The following is a 27,612-nucleotide window of genomic DNA, read 5'->3' as shown; positions in this document are numbered from 1 at the left end:
TAATAACTGTAATTGTTTCTGCACAACAAAGCAATAATCATAGAATCATTTAGGTTGGAAAGACTTTTAAGATCATTGACTCCAACTGTAAACTTAACACTACCAAGTCCAGCAATAAACTACTTTCCTAAATGCCATGTCTACACTTACTACACATCACATTACTAATGATACAAATACTTTCAGTGTTGCTTCTCTTTCTACAGGATGTTGATGACATGACGGAATTGCACAGTAAACATGGTGAGGAAACTTCTATGCAAACTTTGCAGAGTACTGAAGACCCTGCTGCACGTGATGGCAGTCATGCTATGGTGAGTTTGGAGGCATGAAGTACGCTGAACAAGGTGATTTTCTCTGCTTGTTGTGCAACCTACCTAGTAGGCAGAGGCCCTGATTCATTATGGTTATGCTACTGGAGTTTGTTGCAGTATTTATGATATGGTAGGATACCTACAACCCTTTGAGGGCCTCTTCAGATTACTGCTTTGGGTGATTTTGATTTGCTCCTTGCAAATGCCATTTACTAGAGAACAAAATGGAGAGTTTTCAGGAAATAAGAAGCTGGCATTCGTACAGGCATTAATGGAGACGTTCAGGTGATGTAAGTGTACATCAACTATGGGATTTTTAAGTGGGAGTTAAAGGAGAAATTAAGGAGATTGAAACTCATATATATTGCTGCTTTGTGGAAGGCGTGCTACAGTCTAAGGGAGGAGTGAGCAGTAGCCCATAGGTTATACACAGTATAATATTTTCTGGCTGTTCAAGAAGTTAATCAGTACCCCCTGGTGAACTGCCCTGAGGGACTAGGCTGCAGGACAGAGCTGGCAGATCTTAATGACACTTTCCATAGAGTACAAGAGATCTCAGTCTCCGGGTGTACGAAATCAGGAAAGGATGACATGAATGTGTCAAGGTCTTGCATGACTTAGTGGCCTTCTGTGGTGGAATGACTACATCAATGGACAAAGGAAGAGCTATGGTTATCATCTGTGTGGAATTCTGTAAGTCCAGATTTCTATAAGGCCTTTGACATGGTCCCCCACAACATCCTTTCTGAATTGGAGAGAGGTGGATTTAATGGACAGACTGGTGGATGAAGAATTGGATGGCTGGTCACATCCAGAGTAGTGGTCAACATCTCCATGTCCAGACAGTGATCATGATGAGTGATGTCCTTCAGAGGTCTGTAGTAGGACCAGTACTGTTTAATATCTTCATCAGTGGCACAGACAGTGGGATTGAGTGCACACTCAGTAGGTTTACAGATGACACCAAGCTGTGTGGTGCACTTGGCATGCCTGAGGGACAGGATACTATCCAGAGGGACCTGGACAAGCTTGAGAAATGGGCCCATGTGAACCTGATAAGGTTCAGCAAAGCCAGGCACAAAGTCCTGAACCTGGGTCAGAGTAATCCCCAGTATCAACACAGGCCGGGGGATGAACAGATTGAGAGTAGCCCTGCAGAGGAGCACTTGGTGGATGAAAAGGTAGACATGAGCTGGCAGCTCACAGCCCAGAAAGCCAGCCATATCCTGAGCTGCATTGGAAGGACCATGGCCAGTATGTCAAGGGGGATGATTCTCTTCCCTGCTACTCTGATATAGCAAGATCCCACTTTTACACTTCAGTGTTTTGCTATACTGTGACAATTCCATGTTATCCAGATCCCTGTAGAGAGTGATATTTTTCTTTCTTTTTTTTTTTAATGATGTTAGTGATTGCTGAATGATACCATGTCCTCCCTCTGGCATGTTGTCCCTTCCATGGAAACGTTTGTGCTTCCAAATTCAGTTATAGCAGCCTAAAACATGATTTAGGATTCAGAAAAACATTTGAATTACTAAATGAGGAAGAAAAGATGGGCTGTAGTGGTAGGTGATTCCCTTCAGGGTAACAGAGGGCCCAGTACTCTGGACAGATCCTACTCTGAAAGAAGTCTGCTGCTTCCCTGGCACCTGAGTTAAGGGCATCGCTAGGAAGTTTGGTTGCCTGGTATGGCCTTGGAATATTATTACCAAAACATGCTCTTCCACATGAGTGATTCTAAAGCCGTGACACGCAGTCAGAAGGTGGTCAGAAGATTCTGTGATTGTGTTGTCATTTGAGCCATGGTAACTGTCCATTGTTGCCTCCATGAAGTGTACACAGACAGCTGTGCACACCATACCAGTGTGTTTCATCAAACTGACTTGACTACATATCTGAATTTCTGTGGAGGGGGGGGACGACCAAGTTTACTGCAATAACCCTGCCTAGCTGGGCATGCTGGCAGTGTAAACTAAATGCTTAGGTGCACGTACGTGTGTGATGAAAGGGTGTCAGCACAGTGTTATACATGTGTACTGTTTTGTTATTTAGATTAATGAACTAGAACAAACAGGGCTAGAACTGAGTTGGAAGTTTCTGGTGGAGGTTGAAGTAAGTTGGTACTTTTTTATTTCTTCAGTCATGTATACCTCAGGAGACATAGTTAGACTGTTCTGGGAATTGTAAGCTCAGATATGCTTTTTGTGTTTAATGGCACTGTCCCATGGTGTCTCAGAGGCAAAGAACGGTAGTGGTTAAGACATTGATAGGTGAAACCATGCACTTTTGCTCCCTGTTTTTCTGCCAAATCTCATCTTAGCATGAAGTTTGTACACTACCAGTGACTGTCTCAGCTGCCTGAATGTATGCTCTAGGGCCATGGTAGTATATAGGTAATTTCATTCTTGGTATAGGTAATATTTATAGATAATATTTATTCTATAGGTAATATTTACAGGTAATATTTATTCTTGTGGTGTTTTGCTTGACTTACTTATCAGGTATCAGTATTTGTATGTATGGGGGTATATATACATCTGTACAGCCTTCCAAGCAACTGCAGATGTCTTAGTACATTCTAGATTTCTCCTTATTACAAAGTGTGCAATATTGCTTTTTAAAGGAATGCAAGTTAGAAAGAATTACATGAGACATACTTAAAAATATATATTATTTTTCTGTGTGACCTAAAGCCCAAATAAAGCACTGGTTGAATTTTGGAACAGAACATGTGCAAGTAGCTTGTAAGCATTGCCTGACAGCTTGCTTTGCAGCTTATAAACTGCGTTGCTTTTACATCTAACTCCTGCAGGAAAACATCTCTCCTCAGGGGAGAGCTGGTTAATGGTGCATCATCCCTCTTCCTCTTGTTCAGGTATACCTGTGCAAATGCAAATTGCTGCCTGGAAACCTGTTACACCAGATCCTGGATCATTTGGCTTGCTGAGTTTCCCTTTCTTTTTCTCTTTCTTTTTTCCTTTTTTCTTTCATTTTTAATTTGGGAACATGGTGGCAGAGTTGTTTTGGAGCTCTGTGATTGCAAAAGTTAAATATTTCCCACTGGTAAGGGAAAGGGAAAGAAAGGATAAAGCAGATAGATAACCACATTTCTTCCATGTGCTTTCCTTCAGAATGACAAGCCGCCTCCTGTCCCTGACATCACCTGGGGCTCTCCAGGGAAAGCTGTAGGTCCCAGCAGGTTGGAACCAGAAAAGATCCTCCAGGTGTGCCATGCCCAAGTTGCTGAGGTAGAGCAGTGGCTAGACAAAACTAAAGTGTCCCTGAAGTCAGACCCCCAGACCCCCAAAATGCAGCATGCGGTGGAAATGCAGCTTGCCTATTACCAGGTAAGACAGAGCAGTTTACTGCTGCTATCCGTACACGTTGCACTTCCCTGAGGGGTGTGTCTGCAGAAAAGCAATGCTCACTGCTTCTGCTCTCCCCACTTAATCGCCTTCATTACACTGTACAGAAAACATGTAACTGCTTGGCTTCAGTTTCAGGTGCAGCTTTCCAAGGGCTTAGTTAAAAAAACTATCTTTAGATTTGGGATCTTTATGCATCTGGGAATTTAGGTAGAATTCTTGAGTATTTTTAAAGCTTTTTTTGTCTTTGGATTATTTTCAGAAACATGGCTTAGTATAGTTTGAATCCTCCATTAAAAGGCAGTTTTTCATTGGTCTCAATTGTGAAAAATGATTTTGTTTTCTGTGGCACTTTCACTTGGTTCAAAAGACTGGTGTAAGAATGCTTCCCAGTTGGTAAAATTTTCTTTATGCAGGGCAGCTGCCAGCATGGGTAGAAAAACAGGGGCTTGTCCCCTGCCTTCTGTGAGCTGTGGTGGTATTTGGACCTACCACCAGGGCATCCTATTGCCAGGCCCAGATGGCAGCAGGATAGGGGTAGGTGGTACTTGTTGGTGAAAACAGGTGGATGCAAGCAGGACTGACATGAGATGCTGGGCTGGGTGGGAGCCTGGCATGCAGCTTTTTCTCTGGCATGCAGATTATAAGAAAGTGGCAGGCATGCCACTTTGAAGTTCCCTGTGGTGCCAGTCTGGTGTACCAGTTTGCTCCAAGCACTGTCTCTATGTGAAGCAACAAATTTCACTTGCTATAAAAGACCCAATACCAAAATGTCCCCATTTAAAATTGCTAGGAGACATTTCCAGCTGTTTTGTTGTTGTTGGGTGGTATGTTTTTTAATAGGAACTGAGTCCATGCCAAGAAATGCCTCTAGGTTTAAGCTGTTATTCAGCTGAGCACTCAGGTGCTGAACTCTGCAGGAATTAGGGTCTTGAATGCACCTAAGTAACTGTCTGTGTCTGGATCCCTTTTGAGGTTTGTGTTGGCACAGGCAGGGCAGTTCAGCTGGTAAAAACAAGGTGGCTTCAGGCAGCTGTAAGTGCTGCTGAACTCCTGTCAGCATGTAATGACTTGCCTCAATGTTAAGACAAGAGCTTGGTAGTAGTGGGAGGTTTTTCTAAGCTAGTAAAGATGTACAGAGAAAAACTCAAATAGCATGAGCAGAAACAGTCTCTAGATATGGATGTATGATGTAAAGCAGTTAATTTACTGCAGTTGATTACTTTGCAGTTGAGCCATAGTACCTTGTCTCCACACTCACCTGAAAAATGTGGGTTTAAAGTAATGCAGTAACTTTGATTCAGAGCAGCTTGAATCAAAAAACAGATCCCAACAGTTTACGATAGCCTGGCTGACATACTGTAATGTTACTATGTTTTGGTAATTCAGCATCATTCCTCCCAAAGGGTGATGTGATCAGTCTGTGCACTGCCTCCTTCCCCACTGAGGTGTGTTGTCTTCTTGGTTGCATCCAGATGGAGTCTTTCATTTCTCCTCTCCTCTTTTATTCTGTATCTGACTTAATAAAAATTCCTGCGGAGGCTATTGTTGAAACACTTTTATGACTAACTGTACAAAATTTATTTATTTAGTTGTTTAGAGAAAATCTGGGGGGTTTGAAGCTCTGTCTTTTTTTGCCTCTGTGTTTCTTTTGGCGGGGGAGAAGTGTTAGCACTGACTTCAGAACATTATCAAGAAAGAAGTGTTGTACTTCTAAGAATGAATAATTGACTGCTGTCCCTTCTAGGCGGTGATAGCAGACATTGAACTAAAGATCCTTAATTTAATGGAAGATTCTGGGGCTAGCGCAGACTATGAACAAGAGGTAGAAGCTCTTTCCCTGAAGCTGAAGGAAGTGAAGTGCAGTTTGGAAGAATTCCAGATGATGCTTCAAGAAAAATGCAACGAAGAACAGGTAAAGCATATGAATGCTATGCAGAGCAAGAGTGAGAGAGTTATGGCACTTTAATGTGCGGTAGTTGCTGAAGAGCAGTTAGAAGTAAGAAAGGGGGAAAAGTCAATCAGAAACATCAGACTTGCTGTTGTTCTGCTATACAGTGCTGTAGAATTATTTATAGTTTGCAGCAAGCAGTGGATTTTTGATGAGTCTCTGAACAACATTTTCCTGCTTTAAGTTCTCAGTGACAAGTCACGATTTTGCAAGCAGTACAGGACAGGGGTTGTTTGGTGTTTTTTTTTGTTTGTTTTTGTTTTTTTAAATGCATTTAAAATGCTATGATATTTGTGACAGCATCACAGCAGAGAGTCCTTTAATCAGTAGTTTTCTCTTTGAAGAATCTGTAAATGGCAATGATAGTGACTGCCAGCTCTCGTGAGCCACAACTGTGCTCTCTTTTCTGAGTTTTCCAGTGAATGAGACAGTAACTCCTGGCTCAGCAGCATTCCCCACTGTTCAGGGAGCTGGAGAAGCTCACCTGATGTGGGTGGTTAAAGCGACTACAGTCTCTCCAGCACTGGGGAAGCACAGTCTTAAGTGGGAGCTTGCATAGCCCAGGAGAGAACTAGTACTTGTAAAGGCTCCTGTTGAAATATGTCTGTCATCACAGACAGGTAGAAAATGCAGTTGTGTGAGCAAATTTATAAGCATAAATTACACATACCTTTAATTTGGTCAAACTGGAAGAATAAAAGGTTAGTATAAATTCATCTGCTAACAGGAAAAGCAAAACAAGCCTTGTAACTGTCAGGGAGAGAAGTGTGAGGACTTCAGCAGCAAGTTAGAGTAGATCAAACGTTCAGTAAATGGAACTGAAAGTTTGCAAGAGTAGCAGCTGTGTTTCATACACTGCTGATTCTGTGTATGGTTAAGTCTGAGCTCCACTTTCACCATTTCCCCAAACTGCACCTGTAGGTTCTGCTGCCTTGTCAAGTCTGGAAGCCTTCCTATAGCATACCTCCCTTTACAGATTCACAAAAGAGGATGGAAAGAGCCCCTTGAGATCTGACACTCAAATGGCTCTAGCATGCCCCAGTTTGCCCTTGCTGAACAGCTGCTCATTTGGAGGGTAATTCCCCTACCATCCAGGAGCCAGGCTATTCCACATCCCCTGTAGCTGGGGGGCACAGGTGCATTTATTACCTGCTGCAGTTTTCATTGTGGGATCAAATCTGTTCAGGGCTGGTTTCAGCCACCCATCACCTCCAGGATTTGTTTGCATGTGTTGGTCAGGATGGAAAAAGGCCTCACCCCTAAAATCCCATGTGCAGAAGGTTTAGTAGCACTGCCACTTGCCTTGTAGGGATTCAGATGGCATCACCCATTCTTCCAATCTCCTATCTTTGAAGCACTGATGTATTATGAAGTCTGAACTTATTCATTGACATTGCTAAAGCCAAAGCTTTGTGAATGTTTTCCTATGGGCTAACTCACGATGACTTTAAAGTTGTTAACACAATAAAAAAATCCTACTATATTCTACGCTCTGTAAACTACTTCTGTTTTGCTAACTGAAAATTTGCTTTTGCCCTTTTCATACTATTAGAAAAGAGTTAGAGAAAATGATCCAGCATGAGCTGCTAAAATTGCTCACTCTTCACTTGACACTCTTTTTTACTAATGGAACTCCACCTCATATTTGAGCAAATCTCCATTTTCTTTCCTTTTTCTCTGTAGAAAGATGGCAGTTGATGGCCTTTAAATTTCTGTATGTGCATAATTTTTTTATGACTGGTGGGTTTTGCTTTTAAAACTGGCCCAGTCAGAAATATATTCTGTAAAATTACACATCTTCAGAATGTAATCTCATGTTTACATATAAACTGCATTTTATTCTGATAGATATATTCTTATTTTATATTTATGTATTTATTATTTATATTTAGATATAAGGAAGAAGTTCTTTCCTGTCAGGGTGGTGAGGCACTGGAATGGGTTGCCCAAGGAAGCTGTGAATGCTCCATCCCTGGCAGTGTTCAAGGCTGGGTTGGACAGAGCCTTGGGTGACATGGTTTAATGTGCGATGTCCCTGCCCATGGCAGGGGGGTTGGAAATAGATGATGTTAGGGTCCTTTCCAACCCTAACTGTTCTATGATTCTATGATTTTCTTTGCTAAATGAATTCACATAAAATGTGATTAGAAAAGCACAGTCAGATTAATACAGTGCACATAATTTTACTGTTCACACTATTTTCTGTCCACAGGATCCAGAAATAAAAGCAGCTGCACAGAAAAGCCTCTTTGACTTCATTGAATTTTGCGTGGAAAAAATGCAGCCACAGGTTGAGGACAGCGTGACTTCAAAATTAGAATCAAGGTACAAAATACCAAAACGAGTTACCAGATTCAGTGATGTGAAACTGAGAGATGGAGGCTGTCAGCACGCCCATCAGGTTTTTCACAGGAAGGGAAAAGCCCAAAGAAATGTATCAAAGTTTGGATTAAAGATCATCCATGCACTTGGTTTCACTTTGGTTTTGAGGCAGGAGCAATAAGAAGTCTTACAAATCTAATTTTCCTTATTCTGTTTCAGTATTTGCTATGCTAATAGTGTTTTCTCAATGCAGCAATGGAGAATCTGATCCAGAAATCAAACTGGCTGATTCCTCTTTAGCTCCAAAGGACCAAACTGGTAATAAATGGCAGTACTTACAACAAGAGCTGTCATCAAAGATGAAATCTCCTCTCTGCCAGCTTGTGGAACCTCAGGTTTGTTTAAGTTCAGTAAAACACTCTTTCTGTGGGCAGTTGGTTGTGGTATAAAGATAGCAATTAGGCTATCTTCCTGCATTGTCATGTCATGTCTCTTCATCAGGTAACTGAAATCTGTGCAGACATTTTCCAGATGAAATTGTTACTGCATACTGTTTTCATGATTGTCTTTTGATTTTACTGCACAGTAATGTTAATAATGTCTCTGAAGTAGTGACTACTAAGCATAGTGTGGGAGCAGATTGGTGAATCCTTGTAGTTAACAGTCAGACAAGATGTTATCTGCTTAATTCATTTAAGAGAACTAAGAGAGTTATTTAACGAGTTCCCAGATGATTTTCATGGATGTGAGTTAAGTCTCAGTTCTTGCAAGTTGAAAAAAAAAATAATTTGTCAAAACAAATCTCTGCCGTAAATTTTGCCATTCACTGTTGTGTTCTTTCTCATGTACCAAAAGTGGAGTTTGAACTGCAACAGGAGCACACTGTGTATATATACATATACACATACATATATGTGTATATATGTATATATATATGTATTCTGAACAGACTGCAGAATTTCACTGTTTGGACAAAGCTGTAATTTCTGTCATTCACAGTTTTGATCACATTAAATTGACTACATTTCCTGTTCTCTAAAATTGCTGTATTACATGGAACACTATCAGTCATGTAGAAGAATGAATGTCAGCTTTTTCAGGCAAGACTTCCACTGCAGTAGGCAGTAGGCCTGTCTTATCACAAACTACAACTTGTAACCCTTAAAGCTGGGAATCAGAGGCTGCTTTTTCAACCAGTGTCCCAACAGAGCATAGACTGCCCAACTGATTTTTGCCAGTAAAAAGGGAACCCAAATGCTTTATATAATGCCTTGAAACTTTAATGTTTTCTGAGAGGTGTGTTGTCTGGTTGCCCAAAGCCCTGTCTTCATTTGAGCTTTACACCTAATTTCAATGTTCTTTTTCCAAATGTTAGATTACAGCAAAGATGAACATGCTACCCCGAGGCATATTTGCTAGTGCAGGCACCCCCACTGTGGAAGAGCTGAAAACTTACACTGTCCAGCTGGGGGACCTAAGCCAAGAAGCGAATGTGGTTCATACACAGGTAAAAATGTCATGTCCTAGCACTGAAAAAAATACAAGGAATTCTAGACACAAGGCACTGTTTGGGCACTGGGAAGTAGCAATAATCATATTATTTCAAATGCCACTCACTGTAGTGTAGCTTTTACATCAGCTGTGGACTATGAAATAGAAATCATCCTAGGATTTTGAGAGGAAACATTTCAAGTTTCAGCTATGATATTTCTGCTGCCTGAATCCAAAGATTTGCTAGTGTGGGTAGAACGCCTCAAAATGTATAAAGCAAGGAGCCTGTGAATGATTTCAGTAAATCTGCAGTATTGGTGCTGACAAGTTGTGTTGTGCCCATTCATGAAATTAGACACTTGTAAGACCACAGCCACTCTCAATACATAAATGGTCATTGTCTCAGCTTTGGCCTTGACAGCTCTGAATATTACATGCATATTACTGTCTCGTCCAAGTATGTTCCTCAGTATTTCATTAATTCCATTTTGTTACTAGCTGACTGAACCTCTAACTTTTCATGAGTGAATAAATCTTAGCCATGACTTGGATGAAAGTACTGAAAACTTCTTACTTGCCTTTACCCAGCATAATGTTGCAGAGGAAGTCTCTTCCTATTTGGACAGAAAATTATTTGAACTGCTTCTGGCAATCAGCCAGTGTTTGAATAACATGGAGGATATGCTAAACACCTCGGTTCTCTCTGCTGAAGAGGCACCTGTGCAGCAGGCTCTTTATGAGGTAACTGTCCTAAAGCATCAAGGGAAAGAGAATCCCCAGTAGATTTCTTCTACAACAGAATATACGTGGCATGATATTTTCTCTCTGTCATTCAGGAATAACACTATCAAACTCGGTGTTGCACAGATTTGAGCCTATTGCTTTTAACGATTATCAACTTGAAACCTGCTTCTTTATATGGTCAAGAGTCCTTGGACAGAGGGACCCATTTCACTCTTGTTATCTTTCTTTCAAACCTTTAGACTCTTTCTGTGGAGCTGCAAAAACTTCACGCTGATCTGAGTGATAAAAAGGATGATCTGAAGTCTGTTATCCGTGCTGGTGGGAGCACAGATGTGTTCTCTGAGTGCTTTAACAACTTGCAGGCACGGCTGGAACAAACTCAAGCTGCCACTGCTTTAAGGAGCAACTCAATGAAAGCTGGGCTGAATCATAATAGCAATTACCAGGTACTCCACTGCCAAATGTATATCTTACTTCACACCATCTGTTAGGCTTGTCAGTGTTAATGCATTTTGGTTACAGATGAGTAACCTGTGATGGGCTTTCCTTTTTCTTTTGGTACTAAAAAAGCTTGTCTTGGCCTCTCAACAAGCAAATTAATTTTGCTGTTTATGCAGTGCTGTTTGCAGTGCTGGGTGCCATAGAGGCCTTGATAACAGGAGAAAGTTTGCATGCAGAAAGGATGGAAGTCACCTGGGATCCCATGCACACTGAGCTACAGGCTAAAGCAAGTTTCTGTGTGTAGGGATCAGACCAAGAAAGATTTTGTGTATTCTTTCTAATGCTTTGTGGGCTCTTCCCCTTTTCTGGGTTCTTTGCCTTTGCTGCCATGTCTGGCACTGGGCAGCTACATACTGGAGGTTGATTTGACCCTTTGTATTTACTGTTCCTTTAGATTTTGTGCCACAGTAGCAGAAGCTATAGTTCTGCAAATTTGCCTTTTTTATTCATCTTCAGAAAAGCAGATAATAAGAAAGTTTTCTATAGATTCTCATGTTGGGCTAAATCTACTAGCTGTTGCTGGGAAATACTCAGATCGGGTATTTAGGCTGAAGTAAGGAAAGAAAATCCTAGTCTTTGAAATACAGTTTGCAATGTCCAGCAAAATTCCAGTGTGCTCATCATCTGCAAGTCAGCCTAGTTCTTTACTGTTGAACATTAAAACAGTTCCTTTGAACAGTGGGATGTTGTCTCCAGACAGTAGCAGGACTAGTCTTGCAATGTTTGCTTATGCAGATCCATGGAGCTCCATCAGTGGCCAGTAATGAGCGCATTTTCAGAAGGAAAGAATTTTTTTCTTTATAAGTTTCACAGATTTTTATGGTCATAGAGGATCACTGTTATGGGAGTAATCTGCTTTTATACATAACACAGACTACAGAATTTCCTTCTCTAAAATACTGCTTTAAATCATGCACATGTTTTATTTTGTTGTGGTGGTTTGGGTTGGGTTTTTTTGTTTAGTATTTTGTTTGGTTTTTAAGAGGAAAAAAGTGCTTTTGCCATAACAGGTAGTCATTTTGTTTGTTATGTAATTTTGTCTGATTGTTACTATATTCCTGCTACGTGATATACCTCTGATGCTTGTTTCTTTTGCAGAATGAAACCAGGCTGCTTTATGATCAGTTAACTGAGAAGAAGGCTGCTTTGCAGCAATGCTTGAATGCAATACATGGACATAATATTTCTGAAGAGCTTCAGGTAATTTTGTTCAACATAAAGGAAAGGAAGAACTCTCAGCATTTGATTTTATTTCCATTTTTTTGCAATCTGTTAAGTTTCGTGTTTTCTAAAGTTTGAGTCTCACTTAGGTTTTAAGAATGGGAAAGAAGAGAGTAACAAAAAAAAAACCTTTCTTGTTGCTACACCTGTTTCTGTAGTCAGAGCTAATTCCAGTCCTTTTAGTAGTTGGGGTGGAGGAACCAGTCTCTCCACAGTCTCTCAGAGCAAATACGCTCCACCTTCTGGCAGGGAAGAACAGAGCTGCGTAAGTTACAGCACTTCACATGTGATGTTTCTTTTTATTTGTGGAAATAGGACTGCAGTATTTATATCTACTCATTCAGCATTTCTGAGCACTTTATCATAGGACATTTGACCAGTTAAGCTATTTTCTTCAACTTTCATAAGGACCAGCAGAGAATTAAAATTCTCTATAGGCTACATATCCTCCGCAGAATGGTCATCTGCTATCTGTCTACTTCTTGGTGAAGTGACACTTTCGTTACAGGCCCATAACCTTGTTTATAGGCAGAATTTTTCTGCCAGGGTGAAAGCTACATTCAGAACTGCTGAATCCCCTAGCAAGGACTGTTGCCTTACATATATTCTGTCAAGTAACCACTCTTGAAAAAGGAATGCCAAAAGTATATAGCTTCCCTTCCTTCAGAAAGAACCTGACTCAATCCACCCCTGACTGGGTTGTTCTACTTCATAAGAAAAAATGGTATTTTCTGAGTACATGATTCCTTTTAGTGGCTGCTCTTGAATTAGTAAACTGAAGTGCATGTTGAAGGTTGGACTGAGACACAAGGCCTGAATTCTCTTCTGGCTGTGCCATGAGAACCCAATAAGCTGTGTCATGAACAATTTTACCTATTTAGTTTATAAGCTCATTGGATATCAGTGTTTCCTTGTAAACTTATGAAGTGCTAGCACAGCCACTGGATCTGCTGTGCTACTAGTGGTAATGGAAAGTTTAATGGAACTAGAGCTCTTCTTAATAGCTTATTTTGTCCTTAATTCAGAAAACTGATGCCTGTGCTTTGGAGCTGCAAGACCTTGAAAAACAAGTAGCAAAACTGAGAGGCCATGGGGAAAGACTTCAGTTACCTATCACCTTAATCCAGGAAGTTTATAAATTAGAGGTAAGAGCACAGTACAGTTTCCACTTACTCAGCAAGGATTAATCTTCCAAACAATATATTTTTAGCATCAAAAGGCTGATGATTATTTTGCATTCTGGGAATGTATGTGCAGGTTTGTAAAATCTGTTTTTGTCCTTCGTAAATCAGTAAACTGTGTTTACATTGTAGGATGTTTTGGACGACATGTGGGGGATCCTGAAAAGAAAGTATGAGGAGCTGAACTCTACTTCCATCAGTAGAAGCCAGTATGAGGAGTTACTGCATGGATTTGCAGAGCTGGTAGCTATTGGACAGGAGAAAATTGCGCAAGATCCAAAGCAGCTAATCAAAAGCAGAGCAGCTCTACAGTCTCACCTGGAAGATCACAAGGTATAAGATGCTTATCACAGCACTGCTCAGATCAACATAGCAGGAGCACTATATTCTTTGACTGATTTCTCTCCAGTGTTATGGAGAAAATAACTAGCTTATAGCATAGGGGAGGGACTGGAGTACATGCAGAAAGCAAAACAGAGTTTTTCCATAGATCAAAATAGGACACAATAAAATATGAAAGAGAGGTTGTTATTACAACTGCAGTTTTGGTGATTAATCAAGATCAGGATTTCAGTTTTGTCAGTTTAATACTACTGTGGCTTACCTCAGAAGATATTGATGTGTGAGGAAAACACATGTACTCCTAATTACTGGTAATAAATCAATAGTGAGGTTCTTGAAGTTGCTGTCTAGCAATTGGGAGGGCTCTTTTGCTTTCAGCATTCTGCACTATCATGATCGAATGGAAGAAACTTACATCATAACAGCTCCTTAGCTCCTTTCCTAAATGGAGGACAGTTTAGATCCTCCCCTTGGCAGCCCTGTGTCCCTGTACTCAGCTGCTACATGCTTGATGGGAGATGGCTGAGAATGCACCTGCATCCTCACTGTCCTGCTGTTTGGCAAGAAGGCCTGGCCAATGCTAGTCACTTGATGATGACTCTGTTATGTCAGTGCTTTGATTTAAGTGGTCCACATAGCTCAAACTTCCTTAAAAATTGTTTCAGGATGCTAAGCACTGCAAATCACTACTCCATAGTGGTAGGAATGGTGTTTGTCTCTCGCAAATTAACCCTTAATTGTCCAAAGCAAAATGTTAGGAATTCATTTACAAAGGAAAGCAAAGAATATATCTGCAGTCCAAATATACATACATTGTTTTACAAAAGCAAAAAAAAAGTGCAAAAGCCATTTTCCCTCCCCTGGTAATCAGGACTTAGCAGGATGTTCACATAACCTGTGCCTGGGTCCTTAAGTAAAATTCTTGGTACTTGGTCATTAGTCCTTAGTAAAGATGATCTTGACTGAAGAGTGTGAAGTTAAACCCTCAAAACTTTTTTGTGGGGATAAATGTTTTGTTCAGACATTTCTCAGGAGCTCAGCTGAACCATAGATAAAGCAAGCTGTTACCTTATACTTATCCCAGAGGATTACTGTGGCTTGCATACTACTTAACCCCTAGAACTGCTAATACCTTTGGTGCTTGGAGTCATCTTGCATCCAGGTGAAACAAATTGAATAATGGCTATCCAGTGATAACTACCTCATGCTAACTTATGAATTTAGATATAGTTAAATTCCCTACCATCATCTTCATACAGTGTATTTCATAGTTCGTATTTCATATGAGCTGAAGGTATAAATGTAAATCTTTTCCTTTAGAAATGTATATCTGAGATTAGCGTATGCAACTCATCACTGGTTCCTGACTAAATGTAAAATGATCAGTAACTACACGTCTAGGGGTGATGCAGAATTTGGGTAGAAAGCTCCTGAGTCCAGCTATGAGAGACCTTGAAACTGGATGGTCTTCTTGATGAGTCTTCTCTGTCTTCTTCATGTTCCTGCTGTGGGTGTGTGGTCTCTCTTAAAGAGCAAGTTTAAACTTGTTTTTTTCAGGACTTTTTCTGCAGCCTCGTTACCCACATGGCTTTCATACAAGCGTTTTCAAAGAAAGTGAGTCCTTCCATCCTACAAAACAAAGAGGAATTTTGGAGAGAGATGGTGAATGAAGTCACATTGCTGGAGCAGAAGGCCTGCCAGTACGGTATACACTTAGAGAGCTTGTTAAAGGTAATGAGTCAAAAGAAACCCAGAGTAGAGGCTGGAGGGAAGAAAAAGAGTTGCATCTAGGGAAACCCTTTCTGCACCAGTGATTTCTTAGTCTAGTAGTTGTCCTTTCATGTCTCCACTGGACAGCAGAGGTCTATTACTTGTTCTCTGTGTGTCTGGCTTTTTTCCTTGAAAACCTCTGAAAGTGGACATTTCAAACCATTACTCCGACATGGGTGGGAATTTATGACTTCTTAGTCATTTTTGAGTGCCTGGACTGACAGAAGAGTCCTTTAAGGCACAAACCTACCAACACCACTTTAAAATAAAACGTAAAATAGATCTTAAAGCACCCTTAGAGAATAAAAAAGTAACCATACCACTTTAAAATAAGAAATGTTAAAAATATTGGCAAATTAAATAATTCATCTGCGCTAAAATCATTCTTCACCTTTTTTTTGTGTTCTGTTTCATTAAAGCGAGAGCTGCTCATGATAGAATAAGCAGTCTAGTGTGGCAAAAATGCAGACAGATATGTGCTATGTTCATGCTACAATGTATTTTTTAGGGATGGATGGAATTTGAGGATGAATACCTAGTTTTGAGTAAGGAGATGGAGGCAGTTACCTCTACGTTGCCTTCTGTGAGTTTGGTTGATGAAACAGAAGAAAGATTGATGGAAAGGATTGCACTTCTGGAGGTATTTATACATCTATCTTTCTGACTTGTTTTCTTCATGTATCTGTAGAATTGGCAAAAAGAATAGTTAGAATATGAGGTGAAGATTGTTTGCAGGGCACTGTTTCCTTTGTGTGCTTGTCTGTGGGTGGATACAAGCTGAAAATTTACATTTAAAAGTAGCAGGGGTTCAGGCTGCTAATTTCAGCCAAGGGCTACAAGTTCATTTAAGTGGGAATAATGACTATAGCTACTTTAGAACTTGGTCTTCAAATACAAATAATTGGGAGAAAATGGTGTGATGGCTACATGGATCCCAAGGACAGCAGGGAGCCTTGGAGTGAAAACAGAGCTACTTCTCTGTAACTCAGGAATGGTTTTCATGCCATGATGTAAAACCTATGGAAGAGGGAAATCAACCTAGTAGCTTCAAATATCTGAACTTCTAGTTACTTCTGAACAGAAGGTCTACAGGTTTATCAGCTACTTTTAAAATCCTGAGAATTCAAAATGAAATGTTCTGATTTCTGTCTTCTGGGGGGAAGGGGAGGAGTCCCAGCACTTGAGCTTCAGAGTTTCAAGGACACAGCAGAATAAAGTTTCCTTATTCTTAATTCTTAGTTCCTGTGAGAGAAATATCCCTATTAACAATATTGTAGAAGCCCTTTATTCCTGGAGGCAAATCATGCAATTCCTACTTTCTGCCTTTTACCTGGAATTGATTTACTTCCTAAGGTGTTTTTTCTTTTTTTCCCTTTTTTCATTTTGACCTTGCAGTGAAGCATAGTAATGTTAAAATGATGCTTTGCTTTTTTTCACCTGTCTAAGCAAACCAGACCACTCCTTTACTTAATGTCTTCACTGTTAATTCTTCATTCCTCCCTGCCACCATTATTCAATAATTACACCAACAGCTTCCTTCAAAAGACTGGTGACATTTTTAAAATAGGATAGAGTCTGAAGGCCCTCTAAGAACAGGAGGGCATAACTTCCTGCTGAGGACAGTAATATGTTTGGACAGTGCAACCAGATGTGGTAGAGAGTGTTTGTTCATTGCCTGAGGTTTAAATTTATCAAAAAAGCCCATCAAATCATAAGACAGTCATTCTACTAATGTATGAAATTATGCCGAGTTCTGTCTTGATCTATTCAGAGGAAACAAAACAAGCTGTGTCCCTCTTGCATGTAATGAAGTACGGGTTCCTTCTGTTTGGAAAACAAAATGCATGATAGAGGAAATGTGAGATTAAGAAGTTAGAACAAATGATATATTTTGCTAGTTGTTTTTTCAGTTTTTAAAATATTATTGTTTTGTAAACCTCTGTATTCTCATAGCAAATCAAAACCAATGTTAATGAAAAGCATGCCAGGCTGTACCAGATGGTGAAAGAAGGGAAGAAATTGCTGACTGCTGTGAGCTGTCCAGAAATAAGCTACCAGATTGGGAAGCTGGAAGAGCAATGGTTATCTTTAACCAAAAAAGTTGGCCATGAACTACACCGACTTCAAACGTTACTCAAACTCTTGGTCAGGTGGGTATAGGAAAGCAGTTAGAGATGTCAGCTAGAAATTATTTTCTGATCTCCTGTTGATTTATTTTCTGAAATATGACAGTGAATTAATAAATATGAGAGCTCCTTTGACCTAAAAATGATGGAAAAAAAAAACAACAAAACCAAAAACACAAAAGCAGTGGTGATCAGAACAGTGGCTCCTGATTAGACAGCTGATCTCTCACTGTGTAGACAAGTCATTTACTTCCTGCTTACTTTGTAAGATCAATGTTTTAATTGCTGCCATTGCAAAGTCAGTGCAATGGTGAGAGTTAGCTGCATCGTGCTGCAATTTTTACGTTGGAAGTGTTAACAGAATCTCTAGTCACGCTACCCTAAGCATTTTGGCCTGCTACAAATGCAAGCTAGGCTTGATTCATATGGAAAGGTGTAATGTGTCAGTCTGTGCATGTACACTATCCACCTTGCAGACATTGAATACTGGCTGATACGCTTTTCTTTTGAAGCTCTTCAAAGGGGAAAGACCCAATGTTTTCACATGCCCCAAGCCAACTGTCAGTGCAGTCCTGGCAGTCGGGTGGAGAAAGTTTGGGGCTCTATATCACAGTCCACCACCTGATGTACCAAGCATACCTTGTCTGTGTGCTCTGAGCTCAGGATGGCTGGACCCATAGTGTGGATGGAGCATACTAGTGTTTGTTGGTATTTACCCCTGCTGTGTATTGTACACTGTATCTGCAGCGTGCACAATCTCTTCTGGTGGTTCTGACCTCCAGCAAAGCTTTCTTCTGCCATGTGAGCTTGTCCTGGCAACTGCTGGGTGAATACAGAAAGAGAATTTCAGGGAGAGCAGACCAGCTGAAAAGAGCTGATGGGAACAGTTTTGTGTACATCCAGCAGACTGTTGTGTTGCACATTGATCCATCCTGTAGCCATTCTGTAGGGTTATGTAGCAGCATAGGTGCCAGATAGCCCACCTCCTAACAGAGAGGACAACTTGGAGGGCGAGAAATGTATCCTAGACTCAGCTTGGAGATGCATGTTTGTGTGCTTTGTTTTCTGCTTGTAGCTACAACAGACACTCAGAGGAACTAATGAAATGGCTGGATTCTGCTCAGCAGAGAATGATTATTTTGAAGGAGGAGTCTCTCAATGTGGCACAATATCCTGTCACCATCAGAAATAACATCAAGAGCTTGTTTGTAAGTAATTTCTCTTGTCAGGTTTAGATAAGACATTGTGTCTTCCAGTGAAAATGACCTTTTCAGTGGTTTTTGTGTTTGCCATGACCCAGAAGCTGCCCGCATAATATAGCATTAATGGCTGTGTGTCCCAAAGCCACCCCATTGCATGTGAGAACCATGAGGATGGGAAACTACCAAAGACCTTCCTTCAGACTGGGAGGCCAGGTAGAGTGCATAAATTGTAATGGAGTCCTCATAATGAACTCAGCTGCAAGGCATCACAGCCCAGGCAGGATCTCTTAAACACCTGCAATGTAATAGTATGATTTCTGTCTTGCTCCTGATGCCAAATACAGCAGTTCAGCCCAGCTGATGGGCCACTTACCAACTGAATCTGGAGTGTGGGTGTAGTGAACGCTAAGGCTGTTCCTCACTAGGGACCAGGTCTGTGAAGATGGTTTGCCAAATGGTGTTCCCAATCCCTGTGGAGCAAAAGGTGGAATTCAGCTTTGTATCAAGGTGGGCAAGAAAAGGCCTTGCCTGCTGCCAGAACATTTTGAATTTAGGTTTTCTGAACTTTACAAACTTGCTAAAATCTGGTTGTTAAGGCAGCTCATCCTTTGACTAAAGAACTTGTTTGTCTTCTTTATTTAAAAAGATATATAAAAATTTACCCTCTGAAATTTCTCCTGTGCATCTCAGACATTATCTAAGGAGATTGATGAAAAATCTTCCCTGAAGTCATCTGTGGTGAGCACTGCCAACCAGCTCTTTCACATGAAGCAAGGTGATACTGCAGCAATTAAGTCATCTTTGGCAAAGATTGAGCAAGAATGGGGAGAACTGATTACACAGCTCCCAGCCATCCAAGAAAAGCTTCACCAGGTGAGAAACTGCTGACATCTCTCAGTTCAAGCTAAGTAATTATTTTAAAATGTTTTTGTGGGATTCAGTTGGCTGCTCCATAAACACCTCCTTCCTAATTAGCTGTCTTCTTGCTGTCAGAATATCCCCAGTATTGTACTGCAGTTTAATTATTGCTGTGTTCTTTCTGGGCTGTTTTGTACATGTCTATCATATTTACAGTTCAATGTGTAAGTCTGTGACAGTTAGAATTTTACCTCGAATTTCTGAATTTTCAACCTTTTCTTACATCATATATCCCTCTGTACAGGGCTCACTTTCAAGTTCATACCTCAGTAATTGCAATTATACTGCCCGAGCCTTTCTAAAAGTATGGGTGTCATCTTCCTTGATTTTTCTAACAAGCGGAGTGTAGAGGATTCATTATATGATCTTCCCCAGCTTCAGATGGAAAAGCGTTCATCAATGGAAGCTGTTGTTGACCTAATGAGCTGGCTGCATGATGAGGAATTTGAGCAGAAATACAAGGAGCCAATAAATGCACAGTGGAGTGCTGTCCAAGTCAGAAACCTCCTTCAGAAGTACAAGGTAAGTGAGAAACTGTAAGTCCAGGCCTTCTGCAAGGTGTTTGGCTGTAGAAAGGATGAAAACAGCCTGCAAGCACAGTGATATCCTTCACCTTGCTGTAAAGAGGGTTCCTTAAACAGTTTGAAAGGTGCCTTAACATCTTCCTTTATAAAAACCTTTTGTGTCCATGGCACACAAAACACTGCCAGCCCTGCAGTACAGCTACTGCCTGCTGTGCTATAATCTCATGCTGTCCCATCTGTCTCGCTTATCTTCTCTGACATTTAGATTATAAAACATGTTCACTAGGAAAGCTTTCCTTCCTTAGGAAGATAGACTCTGTGTTTATGCTGTATTTTAGTCTGTCTTTTCAACAAGGAATACCTTGTAATGGAGCTCCATAACCACAATCCATTTAACTAGAGAGCAGGGGTTTTGAATACTATGTTTCATCAGCTGCAGTTCACAGGCACGTTGGTACTGCACATAAGGCAAGTGCCAACATAAAAATTTCTTTCAGAGTGCATTAGTATAGCATTATATAATATTTTGGTCTATATCAATTCAATTTGGTAGTTAGAACATGTAGATGAGGTGCTGGTTTTAACCCTTTGGATATTTAGGCATCAGTTTGTTGGTGTGTCTTCTGCACTTGTCAGCAATGTGGGGATGCGTGTGCTGGGAAGAAAGCTGGGATCAGGGTCACAAATTCCTACAGGGAAGCAGCTACAGCTTCAGTACCTCTACTGTGGTATTCCCTAGTGGCTTTTCTCCAGGTGCCACTAGATACAGTAAGGAGCCCTTTCCTCCCCTCTTATAAGACCTGAAATAAAAAGGCATTCCCTTATGATATTCTCACTTTGCATGTAGTTTCTCACTCATCTCTGTGGGCAAGTACACTCATACTGGAGGACACTCTCCTCCCAGATATTCTGATACCAGGTATTTTGATAAAGGAGCATAAGCCCTTCTCTGCACTTGTCTGTGAGTCATGGGAGTGTGGGAAGGCCTCGATCTTAGTGTAATCTGGGCCCATGGCAGTGTGATGGTATTGTCCAATGGATAAAGTACTGGGTCTTGTACCCGCAGGTTTATTCACTGTTCCAGCACTAGTTCCTACCTTGAGCTAATCACATAATGGTAGGGATTTTCTGCAAAAGTTCCCAGTGAATGGAAATAGCTACAAGAATGTAAAAGTTGAGAATTATTCCTACAGCCAGGTGTCTTTCAGAAAAATATTTTAGGCCATGGTTCAGAATAAGCCATCAATGTCCCATAACTATACTTGAAGCATCTGTGGAACTGATCAGAATAAAACTGGCAAACTGATTGTTTTATGTTTTTGTTTTTTCTTGTGTCTTCCCTCCCCCCTCCAGGAATATATGATGGAAATGAACGTTAAACAGTGGACAGTAGATTTTGTTAACCAATCACTCTTGCAGATGAGCACTTGTGATGTGGAAAGCAAGAGATATGAAAGGACAGAATTTGCAGAGTATCTTGGAGAAATGAACCTGCAGTGGCACAGAGTGCAGGCATCTCTGAACAGAAAGGTTTGACTGAGTTCTTCCTGCTTTCTTTCTCACAGCTCTCATCTTGCCTCTGCCAGTGCTCTGTATTGTGCAAGCAGCCTTTCTCTCTGAGTCTGAAAACACTTTTGAACACAGTAAAGCTCCCTGTGCTCTCTGCTGTCTATCCATGATGCTGTCCAGCATGGCAGCCTATGGAGTGGCCTTGTAGCACATCAGCTATCAGCTAGTGGGCAGGCATCTAAACATCAGCAAGGTCTGGGAGGGTAAACTCTCCTGTAACTCGCGTGATCAAAAAATAGACAAAACCTGCTCTTCATGACAGTCTGGGGTTTACCCTAGTTAATTCTATTAGGTGGAAAAAATAAGATTCCTCATATGAAGAAAATGCAGTCAGTGACATGTCAACAAAGAAGATCTATGTTGAGAAAACTGTGTAAAAGAGGAATTCAGGGTAGTGTCTGCAAGGAAACCTGTTAGTGAGATCTGTCAATTGGGGAAAATTAGGGAGCTGTGAAATTTGGGGCATTTAAAACTTAATGGGAAAAAATACTGGATGGTTTGTGGAAAGAAGAGGTGCTACACTGCTTGGTACAAACAGTCAAGCCCTGCTCAGCAAACACAGCACCAGAAAAGCAAACAACCCCTCTACATGCCATATGATGCAAATAAGAAATAGGGATATAGTTAAGCTATCACCCATTTTCCTATTGTAGCAGTTGGATTTGCCAAAAAAGTAATTAATAAGAAAGAAGTGTTGGCAGATGTATTCAGATAGGGATATATGTGCTGGAAAAGGCACAGCAGGGATCAGTTCCCAGTCCTGCTCCAGCCCTGCTAGGTCACTGGAAATGGGTTGCTGTCTGTCTGCGTCCTCCTTGTGAAGTAATTAAATATGCTTTCCCAATGGAGTGCTTTAGAGCAGCAGCTATAGACAAATTCTACATGTAGACTAACTGTAGATCATCTTTCTCAGTAGAAAATCTGTTTCAGGCAGTGCCTCGGAATTATTGTAGTGAGGCTACAAAATAATCCGTTCATCCAGAATTAGATGCCACTGCTTGTGTGCCCCAGTGCCTAGAAAAGCTAGTGTGACTCATGTGATATAGGGAAGGTTAGAATCCCAAAATGCAAGCATGAGGCTGCTGGAATGCAGCCTTTTACCAGCACATTCCTTTTCTCATCTCTTTTTCTCTCCTGAATGTACAGGGAGAAAGCTGTGCTTTGGGCAGCTTTGGGAGAAGCTGCCCACCCTGAATCCAGCTACAAAGACTGCTGAACAAACAGAAAATTCCCAAATTTTTCTGGCTCATAAAGCCTTCAAGAAACATGTTCAAGTGGAAAATCTGGTTCCTGCACAATTGAAACTTTCCATTATGAAATTCAAATTGGAAGGGGAAATTATCTTCTCTAACCATTTTCACGAAACTGCATTCTAGGATTTAATAGGTCCTCAAGGCCTAAGATTGAGGTTAGGAGACTTGAGCTCCCTTGCTTTTGGGTTTGAGGAAGAATGAGGTTTTCAGACTTCATATGAATGTGTCCACATAGCCTAGGGTCCCCCACCTTGTCAGGTCTACAGGCTGCCAGCTCTAAAACCCCCACTGCTGTGTTTTCTTCCTAGGGAAAAGGTCAGATCCTAAAAAGCCAGTAAAACTTTTCAACTTTCCCTTTCAAAATGTTTTCTCTTAATAGTACTTTCAATGTAGATACTGTCATCTCAAATTTTGTCATGGAAGGGGGAGCCCGGTTTCTGCTCACCTCTAGGTTTAAGTAAGTTAAAATAGTTCTGTAACTTTCAGATACAAGACCTGGAAGATGTTTTGGAGGATATTACTGAAAATGAGAACAAAGCACAGAATCTACACAATTGGCTGGAAGCTCAGAGTGAGCGACTGAGGTCTTTACAAACTCCAGCAAGTCTGATCTCTGCACAGAACACATTAGATGATTGCAAGGTAAAGCCTTGTATATGTGATGTTATTGTAAAAACATTTAGTGCTTTCTTGAATCCAGACTAAAGAACTGCAAAGATTTTAACAGAAAAAATATTAAGGAAGTTGGTGTTTTCTAGAAGAATGCTACAGTGTAATTCTAATTAAGCATGTTAGATTCAGGTGATAAAGAGCCAGATCCACTTTGTCCTGGGTTCAGCAGTAGCAGTCATTTTTCTCCCTCTTAGCAGCTGGTGCAGTGCTGTGGTTTTGACTTTCAGCCTGGGAACAACACTGATAACACCGATGATTTTAGTTGTTGCTAAGTAATGTTTACTCTGACCAAGGACTTTCTGAGTCTCATGCTCTGGCAGGGAGGAGGGGAAGCCGGGAGGAAGCAGAGACAGGTCACCTGACCCAAGCTAGCCAAAGAGGTATTCCATACCACAGCACGTCATGCCCACTATATAAACTGGGGGCAGTTACCCAGAAGGCCTAGATCACTGCTTGGGTCGGGCTGAGTATCAGTTGGCAGGTGTAGAGCCGTTGTATTCTCTTCCCTTGTTATTTATCTTATTATTATTGGTGGTAGCAGTAGTGATTTGTGTTATACCTTAATTACTGGACTGTTCTTATCTCAACCCGTGGGAGTTACATTCTTTTGATTCTCCTCCCCATCCCTCTGAGAGCGGGGGAGGAAGGGGGGGAGTGAGTGAGTGGCTGTGTGGTTCTGATTTACTGGCTGGGCTTTAACGACAACACACTTTTAATGTGAATTGCTATTTTATGTTTTTTTTCTTCCTATTGAAGATGTGTCTGCTGTTGTTCTGTGGTATTTGGAATGTTGTGCAGCAATACTGTAGATCTTATTCCGCGATGTCTCCAAAGGAAGTTGTTCTCAGTTCAGCACAGCTATGGCAAAAGCTATCCATCCCATTAGTTTGAAGAACTGTGGTGAAAGTGTCGGAAAACTACACAGTCCCATTTGGAAAAATAGCAACTCCCTCTACTCTTGCCACAGAATGTAGTCTGTCTGCACCAGCTTCAGGCATCTGGGTGTCCTTTGGTTTTGTTGTGTTTTACTAGGCATCAGCTCCCTCAAAATTAGTATAGGTGGAGCCAACTAATAATTGGCTCCTATTTCTCTGACAGTCTGCTCTTTTCATTGATTACAGTGTTCCCTCTCTATTTTTTTAACATGGAATGTTTGTTCTTCCATTGCCATGGTTACATCTCTATCTTGTTGGTTCTCTCTTGGGCTGCTTTTATTGCCCAGAGTGCTCTGTTACACACTTGTGTCTCTGAAGTACTCTGAAATATATCGAGGGGCCAGAATGGAAGAAAGGCACAGGGTATCTCTGACTAAAATACTAACCTGCTTCCAGAAACGTATACTGCTAGCATGCAGGTGTCTAAAATGTTTCATTAAAATTCATTTTCTCAATAAAAGTTAGGTCTAAATTTGAAAATGTTTTAGGGACAGTAAGAAGGGGGAAGGGAAATAGTCATGGCTTTAAGTGTAGTGTTACAGGAAAATTTTACAGCCCATTGCATGTATGGATATTTACTCACATTGCGAAGAGCTTACTGCTGAGATTTCCCTGGCATGTTAAGACTAGTTTATAAACTTGTTGATTGTGTTGGGGGAAAGTTATTCTCCCAGGCATTTCCACTGATTTCAGTGAAGTTCCTCGCCTGGGAGGACAAGCTGAAAATAATTGTCTAGAAGTAGTTAGAATGTCAGGGACTCTCATATTGAAAATCAGTTCCTGTCTTACATCTGTCTGGTGGAACAGACGAGACCTGAATTCTACCCTGCCCAAGAAAACGTTCAGCTGCATTAACAGGAAAACTTTGGCATCATGTAGGAGAGGTACAGAGGCCTGCGTGGTGGCTGCGGAATTGTCTCCTGATTATGTCCTTCCCAAGTACGATGTACAGTGCTCATGCTGATACTAAATGGACTGATTCTTGCTCTACTTGCAGGACACTGTCTGAAGCAGTCACTATCATTTCAAATTCCTGTAAAACAGTTGTTCTGTATGAGAGTCGAAATGGTGGTTTTGTTGCATGGCTGAAGAATCACACAACATTTGTTTTAGAGAAGCTTTTAAGCTTTTCACACAGAAGGTTTTTCTATGATCACATCAAAAGATCTTATTTCTCTTCCTTTTTTTTTTTTTAATGTATTTTTTATTTTCTTCTTTAATTTAGGAGCTAGAAGATCAACTTGCAACTAAATCCAGAACTCTTGATGAGCTCAAACAGTGTTTGGGTTTGAATAGTAGTGCAGAACAAGCCCCGGAAGCTCAGCCTGTCACATTAGCTGAGCTGAGTGTAGTGCTGAACAGCCTTACAAACCAGGTAAAAGCTTTGTTTGCATTCAGATTTCCTCCACTACATGTTTTTGCCACCTTCTGACTGATGTGCCAGGCCATCTGATCCACACAGTCCAGTAAACATGGACTGGTTCTCTAGTTCAGTTGTATTATTCATTGCCAAGGTTTGGGTCATTGTCATGCTTGTGGTTGGGGTTTGAGTAGTCGCAGGTACTGGTCACAGGAACTAAAACAGCTGCAGCGCTTGTCACCAAAGATTGAATAGCCACCATACTTGCTGCTGGGGTTTGAGTGGCTGCAGTGCTTGTCAAGGGGATAAAAATAACTGCAATTGATGCTGCTGGAGTTTGAGCAGATACTAGTCATCAGAATTTGAGTAGTTACAGTGCCTGTTGTGGAGATTGAAATGGCTCCAGTGCTTGTCACTGGAGTTTGAGTAGCTCTGTAGTGTGTGTTGCAAGGGCTGAAGCAGCCAAAATCCTTGTCACTGGAATTTGAGCAGCCACAGTGGCTGTCGCTGAAGCTTCAGTTCCTCTTTTTCTCCTTCAAGCCGCAGTGCTTCTCATGCAGGTTGGAATAGCCCACATACAGCTGTTTAAGCCTAAGCAAGATATGAACTGTATTCAACAACATACTGATTCCTAGCGGTAGGGCCAGGCTGGTTTAAGGATCCCAAGATGCTGAAAGAATAGTCAAAATTTTCAAATGCTGCTGTAAATAACCTGGTGAGGGAGATACCCTCCATTGGTTGGCATTCCGAGGAGAAATGGCAAAAGGTATAATTATTAATAGCTCCTGTTAGATGGCTCCCAAAATATAGAGGTGATGAAAATGGTGAGAACACATACCAGATAAGTTTCATGACCAGCGATTCTATCGTATCACAAGCCACTATTACAAAGCACAATAAAACAAGAACCTTAGCTCAGGCACCAAAGCCAGTAAACACCAAAATGGGGAATGCAGGCTGTAATTATGGTGTTACAGAACTCTGAGACCAAGTGCAACAACTACAAGAGCAAATAAATCAACATTGTGAATGGTGGCTATTAATACAATACAATGAATGCTTATAGCAAATTTGTTTTGACACCCCCTGGTCAAATCTGTCATTATCTCAACCCTTCGATCCCCAGGCTGGGTGCAAAAAAGGACTATTGTGGTTTAAACCCAGCCGGTAACTAAGTACCACTCTTCCTTTTTTTTTCTTTTTTCATTTAGAAGCTAGAAAATCAACTCACAACTAAATCCTTAATTCTTCATGAGCTCAGACAGTATTTGGCTTTGGTTAGTAGTGCAGAACAACACCCAGAAGCTCATTCTCTCAGGGTAGTTGAGAGAATGTTGAGCATAGTTGAGCTGTGTGAAATGGACAGACTTGTAAACCAGATAAAAGCTTTGTTTGAGTTTAGTTTTCCTCCAGTGCATATTCTTACCACCAGTCTTACCAGTATTCTTCATAGGATGGCAGGAGCTGGTACAAAAAAGATGCAAAGTATTCCTTATTTTTAACCTTCCTAAGATTTTCTTTTGAAGTCTTTACCATAATGTAAATTAACAGAGAGAAAGTCTGATCTTGAAGTAGTAGTAGTAGATAATCTGCAGTTTAATAAAATAAAAAATAAAAAAAAACAGCACTGCTATTTTTCTGTCAAGTTGGAACCAGAAACCTGTTTTCTCTTACTTGATCTGGTTCTCTTTCATGCCCTGGTCTTTCTCCCCTGTAGTACACTGGTGGAAGGTACTTACTCCTGCCCCATTCTCACTGCAGCTTTTCCATCCTCCAGCTATTCTCTTGTCAACACAACTGGATGGGTTTCGCTATCTTCAAATCCTATGTAGTTTCCAGTTGTTTCAGGGA

At 40.9% G+C, this 27,612-nt stretch overlaps 1 protein-coding gene across 10 annotated transcripts in view; it reads left to right on the top strand.

Moving 5' to 3' along the window:
* Positions 1 to 27,612, top strand: part of SYNE2 (spectrin repeat containing nuclear envelope protein 2) — a 185,013-nt gene that overhangs the window by 108,127 nt on the left and 49,274 nt on the right. For all 10 annotated transcript variants that reach the window (XM_062630737.1, XM_062630735.1, XM_062630730.1 and 7 more), the window contains 20 exons: positions 207 to 314; positions 3,446 to 3,661; positions 5,427 to 5,594; positions 7,843 to 7,955; positions 8,206 to 8,347; positions 9,328 to 9,459; positions 10,032 to 10,184; positions 10,427 to 10,633; positions 11,787 to 11,888; positions 12,935 to 13,054; positions 13,223 to 13,423; positions 14,990 to 15,163; positions 15,711 to 15,842; positions 17,156 to 17,352; positions 18,404 to 18,536; positions 19,221 to 19,403; positions 19,824 to 19,970; positions 21,326 to 21,502; positions 23,281 to 23,436; positions 25,627 to 25,776. In XM_062630737.1, the coding sequence (XP_062486721.1) occupies positions 207 to 314; positions 3,446 to 3,661; positions 5,427 to 5,594; positions 7,843 to 7,955; positions 8,206 to 8,347; positions 9,328 to 9,459; positions 10,032 to 10,184; positions 10,427 to 10,633; positions 11,787 to 11,888; positions 12,935 to 13,054; positions 13,223 to 13,423; positions 14,990 to 15,163; positions 15,711 to 15,842; positions 17,156 to 17,352; positions 18,404 to 18,536; positions 19,221 to 19,403; positions 19,824 to 19,970; positions 21,326 to 21,502; positions 23,281 to 23,436; positions 25,627 to 25,776 (3,111 nt within the window). The remainder of the gene's footprint in view (positions 1 to 206; positions 315 to 3,445; positions 3,662 to 5,426; positions 5,595 to 7,842; positions 7,956 to 8,205; positions 8,348 to 9,327; positions 9,460 to 10,031; positions 10,185 to 10,426; positions 10,634 to 11,786; positions 11,889 to 12,934; positions 13,055 to 13,222; positions 13,424 to 14,989; positions 15,164 to 15,710; positions 15,843 to 17,155; positions 17,353 to 18,403; positions 18,537 to 19,220; positions 19,404 to 19,823; positions 19,971 to 21,325; positions 21,503 to 23,280; positions 23,437 to 25,626; positions 25,777 to 27,612) is intronic.

This window comes from Pezoporus occidentalis, unplaced genomic scaffold (genome assembly GCF_034315485.1).
Source record: "Pezoporus occidentalis ecotype Australia unplaced genomic scaffold, CSIRO_AGI_Poc_V1 ctg36, whole genome shotgun sequence".
NCBI classification, from domain to species: domain Eukaryota; kingdom Metazoa; phylum Chordata; class Aves; order Psittaciformes; family Psittacidae; genus Pezoporus; species Pezoporus occidentalis.
The sequence above is the reverse complement of the archived record's forward strand: the minus strand, read 5'-3'. Positions and strand labels throughout refer to the sequence as shown.